The sequence below is a fragment of the Branchiostoma belcheri genome, unplaced genomic scaffold, assembly GCF_001625305.1.
Source record: "Branchiostoma belcheri isolate BF01 breed outbred unplaced genomic scaffold, Haploidv18h27 scaffold73, whole genome shotgun sequence".
Lineage (NCBI taxonomy): Eukaryota > Metazoa > Chordata > Leptocardii > Amphioxiformes > Branchiostomatidae > Branchiostoma > Branchiostoma belcheri.
The window spans coordinates 382,092-390,735 of record NW_017804387.1 but is presented as its reverse complement, the minus strand read 5'-3'; the positions used below and the strand labels follow the sequence as shown (position 1 = coordinate 390,735).

Genomic DNA, 8,644 nt, shown 5'->3' with positions numbered 1-8,644 from the left:
GGGGTGCCAGGGAGAACAAATGCACGACTTGAAAACTTTTCATCTGAACTCGGGTGGAACGGGAACTTGTATGAGTCTTTAGAAACGGTGTAACCCACACGGCCTTCTGACCGATATCTAACCCGCGGGGCTTACATGGCGAAGGGCAGATGTCAGGACACGCTGTGCACGTGAAAACCCTTCTGGTAGGTAAACTTATAGCAGTCATCGGCTCCTAAACAACGCCGGGGTGGATACATGCCTCCACAGCCTTTTAAACCGCGGTCTCTCTCATTGTTAGCGCGCGAACTAACATCTTAATCAATAACTATCCCAAGTCCGGTTTCTAGCTGGCAGTTAAAAAGAAGAAATTGAACTTACGACCTGTATATTCAAGTAGGAGAAACTTGTTACAAAAAAAAGTTGCGGGGACAATGTATCCTACATGGTTTGGATCAAAGAGAGTTTGTAAAATGGTTGCTGAGTTTGATTTAAAGATGTAATACTAGTATTTGGTTGCCATAACTCATGATGCTGTTTTTGTCATACTGTCATATATTGTCATAGGGCCCGAGTAATTTCTTAAACTGTTTCCGCTTTATGTAATGTATATGTACCGTGACAATAATATCGTGCAGTTACATGTCACTTTATTCTTACTTTTAATGAGCACAATCTTCGACAATGCTATGCGACAGAACTTGCTAAACGTATACTATTTTGGTACCTAATGTTTTCCTAAAGATGGCATTCAGTTCATTCAGTTAACATGGTTTAAAGGCGTCCAATGCAATTTCAGGGCGGCAATTCTCATTAAGTTGAATCAGTCCTATCCTATAGCATACTGATGTCTGGGAGGCAAAAATGCGATTCCCCTGACAGAAAACGGTTGTTTGGTTTGTTTTGTTTTGTTTTGTTTTGTATATCGTAGGATGGTTCTAGCTATTTATGGGTGGTACCCATAATGTGAAATGGAATTCCTGTAGCTTGTGAGGAAAAACGCAATGTCGCTGACAAAAGACGGTTCCTTGTTTGCTTTGTCAAGGAGGGTTGAACCTGCCTGGTTTTGTATTGTAGCATGACTCTATCTATTTATGGGTGGTACCGAAAAAATAGAGGAACTACGGAGGTGGCTTATTTTGTGAGATATTTCAACTGCTTCAAGTATGGTAGTAAATGTCAATATCAGACAGATTTCATCACCCAGGATGTTTTTGTTTTACTGACCTGACTTGCATTAGATTCCTTTAAGGCTCCCCCTCTCTCTAGCTACATATGTCATCTACATTACACTGAAATTTCATAGCGAATGATTGGGAGATCCCAGGAAGGTGTTGATATACTTGAATCACCAGCTTATCATTAACATTGTGCAAACCGCTCACACAGTTTATCAGTACCGAAATCCCAACGTCCGCGCAACAACGCGGGCTCCCCGGTATTTTCTAACACCCGGGACCGCGACATGACAAGTGCTGTTAGCTGTAACCACTTTTGAACTTCACAAACGGCCTTCTGATCACGTTCTGTTGATTGCTAGCAACGCATAAAAGAAAGGAGTTAAGGGGTAGTCTCTACCAGACTAACTACGCTGGCTATATATAGGAGAATATTTGCCGGGGGAGTTTGGCCACCTTGGGGTGGAGGGAACGAAACTACCTCCCCGCGGCCGGACTCCCTTGGCCCATTTGATTATCATTTTTGCCGAATTCTACGATCCGTATTCCCGTAGAAAGGCCTGGTGGAGGCTAGTTAATGGGTACCACGACAAATGATTCATGGAATGGTCGAGTGGATATCTGTACCGCTATATCGTTATGTTTACTTTGTCTGGTTGATATACTCCAGTAGGATACTTTGGAAATACTTCAAACCGGGTGAGTGGTTCAGTGTCTGTGGATATATCATACCTTGTCGCACCTTTAACCCGGTACTCTTATATCAGTGATGGCAACTTGACTCAGCGTATATCTTATGTGCATGACGGACAAATTCCCATCTTGACATGCTTAAAAACATATACCAAATTTGGTTAATTTTACGGTTTAATGAAAATCCATTTCGAAAAATTTAGCACAAGCTTAGATCTAACATATAACGATGACGATGTATATTCAATATAGTAAAGAACCTTATTTGAATTGGACTGTAAGTAACGCATTGCGAGAGTGTTGCTGCCCACCATGGTACACGAGCCGTTTTGCACGTGCCTCTAACCCGATACTTTTACTTCTACCAATTAAAGAAGAAGAAAAACACACCACGTTCTCAGTCCACAGAACACTGTGAACAGACTTAACAAGCTCCAAAACTACCCAGAATAGAACCATTACAAAACACCTCTCTGTTAGACTTGAATATATGTATTTAGGACAGGGATTCTTTGCTTAACCTTCGCTGGGATGTCCGTTGTGTGCGTTTGTCACCACCGGGCCTTAGTGACTTGACACGGTTTGACATAGTCTGACAGGCGGGCTGGGCTTGGACTAAGCTATTATGGCCGCTTTACTACTTGTTACAACATCGTATGATCACGTTCGTGGCATTTTCCAATGCAACAAGTCAAATACAACAATGTTTGAACAATCATTGTAACTCTCTGTCCTTGCTGAGAGTCGAAGCTGGTCTCAAAACATCCGTATCTATGGTAATTTCATAACCCTAGAAAAAGTTAATGATACTTACCCATGTTTATCATCTTCAGCGACGCTCTTTCTAAATTCTCTGACAGCGTCAATGTATCCCCGCTTGTCAAATGTCGTGCCTGCAAAACAAAATTCTCGTTCAAGCCCACAGCTTTTTTATATACAACACGTCTGCGGTTCATTACATAACTTTTCATCAGAAACATCTGTAAGAATACATGGCAAACAATGTCCTTGATTGGGCAGTCTGACATGAAACAACACGCGATCAATGTTATCTTAGTTTACATGAAAATTTGAAAAGACCCCGCCACGTTAAAATATACAAGCATGAGCTTGTTTGTACCTGCCGTTTGAATAAGACGCCAAGCAAACATAGTTTATAATCTCGGCGGGTCTATTCAATTCTGAGTTAGCTTACCAGGTGGTCAATGCCATATTTTACACCCCTAAACACGTGTATTTAATATCCATGTAGATACCGCTGTTTTGCTCTGATAGCCACCAAGCATTCTGCGTGCTGTTGACATGAAAACTGTATCGACATGCTTGAATGGGTGGTTATTATACATAAACACGAGACAGAATGTTTTAACTAACAAGCACATTATACACAGAGTGAGGACCAGAGTAAAATACACGTTAATCCAGGCGGTAAACTTGTACCACAGTCTATAAATTGTAATACGTGTCCGTTGTGTTTACAAAGGAACAGGCCTTGGATATACACTTTCGGTGCACACTACATACTGCCCTGAAATTCTTCCCTTTGAAATGCAACTTGTGAATTTTCCGTACTGTCGGCAACTTGGAAATTAACAAAAACCTTCACGTTGTTTGATTTTGCATGTTGAAATGACGCTAGCTTAAACAGCAAGCTTAATTTGCTACCTGCAACCGTTGAAATTAGTGTTTGGGCTTCATGTTTATTTTGACAAGGGGATATGCAATTTCAGTACGTTGCAGTGCGTGCTTGTTCATTTCTGAATGAAAAAGCTGTGAACATTTGCTGTTTTGCTTCTTCGCAAGTCAGTTAATTTCAAGATACATTTTCTCAAAAATTCTCGAGTGCATGAGAAAGTTGCAAACGTATTGATTGAAATTGATTTATGCTTCAGCGCGTTCCGATATCAAAAAAGATAAAGCCGCGACCCTTGTCCGTTTCCATGACAACGGCACAAACTGTTTTAGAAACCCATAGATACCAATAATCAATCAGCAAAACCTTTAATCCTTAAAACTGTAACCTTTCGACTTACCTTGGATAAGAAGGTACAGGACTAGGACTGTGCCGCGGCCGCCTGGTCACCCGGCAACCAGACGTCAACACACGGTACAGGAAGTCTGGAGAAGCCCTGCTCCCGCTTGGAATAAACCCACACTACTCAGCCTGAAAATAGAATTAAGAAAAATTGGCACCGAAAAGGGAACGAGGCGGTCGGAGTGAGGGGCTGGCCAGCGGCGGGATTTTAACGTTTCTGTAGAATCTCCGCCAAGATGGTCGCTCGGAAACACGAAGGGGCACTCTACTCCGAAAAGATGATTGTGTGTCGTATATAAACAGATGAACAAAAAAGTAAACTCCTTCTAACACGCTTGATAAACGCCCAATAGAAAGCGATCCCTCCCTCCAAGCGTAACGCGAGCAGGGCCTTTCACTGCCACACTAAAGTAGCCGCGTGAAAAGAGCTATGAAACTTACGTCCAGTCGAGTTTATGGTACATGATGTTTTGTTCCACTTATATGTACACATGTTGTGGGCAGTTCCTTCCGGACAGAAATCCACTCAAGACATTCTACATTTGTGAAGTATACACAGATGTCCCTTTACACACGTTGCAATCCAATGTATTTTACAGGCAACACATTGAGTGTGTTTTGATAGTAACAAATGGAGTAGGAGTTAATCAAACTTAAGTTAAGAAGCCTGTAAATGATGTTAACACAGTGAAGGCAAGTGGTACAGCAGTGGGATATTCCCTGGCAATGAGAATCTGTCGTGCGGAGCTTTAAACACTTGTGAGAAGCCCACACGCGCAGTGCGACAGGCTGGAAGTTTTGACAAGCTCTAGCGTAAGCCGTTCACGCTCCGCCGACTCCCGTAAACTACCCTAGCGACGTAGCCGGGACACGTGCTGACTGGGAGGCAGACTGTCGCAGCGATGCCTCAGAACTTCAATCGTGTCCGTTTCAGCAGTTGTAGGACCTACCTTGTGCAAAATCGTCCTCAAACACCAGGACAGCGCCCGTCGATCAGTACCCGGTACCCACACATGCGACTTGACGACCGACGACTGAATAAAGTTCGCGTCCAACAAACTCAATGGCGGCAGGAAACCCAAGCCCGGCCGACCACAATGCCGCCACGACGCGTCTAAAATTGACATGTAAGCAATCCACGAGTTTGGTAAACAAAAACCCGCTAGTGCGCTGGTGTTGCCACCTCGGGGGTACTGTGAAGGCGTCTGGAGGTAAAACGTGTTCAACAAAGTAGCACGCATTTTGGAAAATCCGTCAGCAAACCAAGTAGACGGGATTTTGACGAAAGCAACACGGTATAGTGATTTGTACAAAGGGGGAAGAGTTGTTTACGTTTTGGAAGATTGTGGTTATCCGAGAGTGTACGAAACTCCAACAGGTGGTTGTTCTGTCGCCCTCAGCACAACGTTGCCTGGGTATCAAATACATTGTTTCTGCCCCTAGCGGTCCGACCCCGGGTCAAGTCAAGACCAGCCAGAACAATTCGTCTTCAAACAAGTCGCCATGGATCAAGCAAGAAGAGAGTCTCCTTTGGTCAGAATCCTGTATATGTCTCAGATGGCAGCTTGCCAAACGTAACCCGCTTCTGTCAAAGACTCTAAAGAGCTACATTTTTTTAGTGGACAAAGAACGCTTCAAAAGGACACCCACAGTGGTGGACATTGTATCTGTATAGTCATTAACTAAACAAACTCATTTTTAGTTCCTTGACATTCTTCGGGCTATTGCTTCTGCAGATTTTGACAGAAGTCGAATAAAGAGAGATTTCGAAGGTCGCTTTGTACTCAGTATCCACTGCAATGTGAAAAATATAAAGTGTTGCGCCCTACTCCTGACCTTGATGTATGACTTGTGTTTCACGTTGACTTGTAGTCCTGACAGAGTTTACAAAATGCTGCGCGAGTCGGGAACAGGGGCCGACAGGGGAAAGTAGAATGGCCGGCTGCTCCCAGACACAAAGGCGTCAAAGTTTACTAAATTAAAACCGAGCCATGCGAGGGGGTCGCTTTTCCTTTAAGCCGATTGTTTCCGTAAACAAAACGAAGGCACTTCACGGATGAATAGCTGTTGAGCAGTTATCGTAAGACGGGCCTTTCCATGGGCGCAACAAACCTACCCGGGCAATCTGAAGCTAGTTCTAGCAGAGTTTTGCCGTTCAGGTATCTTCCGTGACTACTGTGACCGTCTTTCCGGTGCTATAAAAGCTTTAATTCTATACCCAAAAGTCGTCCTGTCAGAAGTTGGCATGAATGACTTATGTAGTCTATTCTTGTCACATTTGACAACCTTACCTTTTACTGTTTATTTGAGTAGAGCCCGGTAGTATAAGGATGACATAACGGTCTACGTGTCTGTGATATATTGAGTATATTGACTTCTCTCCGCCAAACCAATTGCAATTTACTGTACATTTTTTACAAATAAACTTTAATAAAAAATACTGGACAGTAAACGTAAAACGATAGCATTCTTGTAACTCCTGTATATCATAGAAACTTACTGTTACGTACGCGTGCTCAACAAAAAACTATTTCAGGACAGCTGTTCGGGGTTGCGTTGTCAGGGCGAATTGATATATACAGACTTTGAACGAGTCAAAGTTTATGCAACATTGTCGCCAACGGTGTTTACAGGTCTCACCAGGCTATCAGTATTGGATTAGTCGGAACCTCTTAACTTGGAGCAAAGATAGACCCGGGGTCAACTTGTTATCATCACCACACGGCAAATCTGTGGACCTGCTACGGTAATTTTCAACTCTTCTGTTGAAATGGGTAAAGTATTTTGTATCTTGCTATTAGCAACCATTATGACAGTTTAACTTCTTATCACTACGTAATGGAAACAAGTGTTACCCGAAATACCCCCCCCCCCACACACACACACACTGATACAGTTGCGAAAAGTTGAAAAAACAAATTGATCAAACAGCCATACGCTTACCTGTTAAGAAGCGGTGGTTATATGTAGTATTATAAGGTATAATCATGGCAAATGATACGCGAAAAGGGCATGCATGTACGAGTACACTCAGGTGTTGACTTCTACAAGCCGTTTCTACCCAATACAATACATACAACTTTACGCCGAGCCGACGATAGATACAATCAAATGTTTCGAATTCAATGCCCTAATTTTATCTTGGTGTTTTCAACAAGTCTTTTTTGCCAACATTGAAAGGAGCAATTTTCTTAATGAGAACCCAGAAAATTAGATCATGCCGACTAACTCTGAGAACATTGTATCAAACAAATCGAATCACGAAAAGACACGCCAAATCCCGCCAGGGGGCCTGCAATCTTGTTTCGGTTACATCAGAATTTTTTGTGTTTGGACCTGACTGTTGTCAATCATCATTTTTTATACAAGGAGGTCACAACAATGTATTGACAGCCTCCAATCAGCTGAGTGAAGGTAATGTAAAATTATTTACATTAGTTCTGTAAGTTGATTAAAGGTATACGTTTCATACATAAGCTTCTAGAACATTGTCGTCACAGAAAGGGAGATGGTTTTGTGTTGATAATAGAAATCTCACAAAGTTTGTTTTAGTTCGTACGCTCCGACAACAGACGAGTGAAAAATCTGTTTGAATTCGACGCTTGTTCAAGGGTTGACGAGCTCGTCAAAAATACAGCTACAGGTTTTGCTTTTGAAACAGCCACTTTGAAATACACAGCTGTGTCGTTGTTATCTTTATCTGTCAATATTATTGCTCATGTTGCGCGGATTTTGGGTCAGACAAACTATTACCAAAGGTGTGTGCGTTTGCATAGAACATAGGTCGGAATTAGGACCCCTCCCGTTAACGTTAACATTTTACTTTTAAAACGTTCTTACTCTTTTCACACTTCAAATAGCACACCTATATGTCGTGGGTATAACAACAGGAATGGGGGTTGTGGGGTGAGGGAGAGAGGAAGATACTAGAAGTAAAGGAAAGAGAAGGAAGAGGGGGATGGAGAGAGATGGACTTATGCATGACTGGTTCTCCAGATACCTCTCGGACAGACAACAACGAGTGGTCATCCAGGGTGCATGGAAGTCCCCATTAGCCCCAGGCTGCATGGAAGTCCCTATTAGCCGGAGTACCGCAAGGTTCCGTCCTAGGACCAACGCTTTTCATTCTTTACATCAATGATCTTGCCACCAGCCGTACACAATGTCTGGCCAACTTATTTGCCTACGACACATCTCTGTCATTCTCCCATCATTCTGTTCATCGCGTAGTTGCAACACTGAACCGAGAGTTGAGTACTGTATCGACCTGGCTTTCTACATGGAAACTAGAAGCCAACATAGACAAGTGCAAAGTCATGTTCATTACAACTCGTACTCTACCACAACCGATTCCCCCTGTGACCCTAGGAGGAACTGTACTGCAAGTTGTCACCAGCCACAAACACTTAGGCGTCACTCTCACGAATACCCTGTCCTGGTCACAACACATCGAGGTCATCTCTACAAAAGCAAGACGTTCTTCAGGACTGTTATGTGCCCTAAGAAGGAAAATTCCCCAAAACTTACTGCTCCGGCTGTACCATTACAAGACCTACGTTAGAGTACGCGGATATTGTCTGGGCTGGCCTCACTTTACGTGACCAAAGGACTTTAGAATCTGTTCAGTACCAAACAGCCAGGCTTATCACACGGTGGTCACTTTGGGATCCCATACCCTTCCTACAATAGTCTCTACACAGAACTGTCTCTACCATCTCTCCAGTTTCGACGCAAGTTTCACACTGCAGTAACCATGTAC

The 8,644-nt window shown here is 43.0% G+C and overlaps 1 protein-coding gene across 2 annotated transcripts in view; it reads right to left on the bottom strand.

The window, feature by feature from the left end:
• Positions 1–8,644, bottom strand: part of LOC109485168 — a 36,876-nt gene that overhangs the window by 8,577 nt on the left and 19,655 nt on the right. Inside the window, exons 1-3 of one of the 2 annotated variants that reach the window (XM_019788618.1) lie at positions 4,836–4,982; positions 3,884–4,014; positions 2,665–2,743 (exon numbers count right to left, since the gene is read on the bottom strand). In XM_019788618.1, coding sequence (XP_019644177.1) covers positions 2,665–2,677 — 13 coding nt within the window. In that variant the 5' untranslated portion in view covers positions 2,678–2,743; positions 3,884–4,014; positions 4,836–4,982. Of the gene's footprint in view, positions 1–2,664; positions 2,744–3,883; positions 4,015–4,835; positions 4,983–8,644 lie in introns of those variants that run through there. The other variant, XM_019788619.1, reaches the window with a different exon arrangement.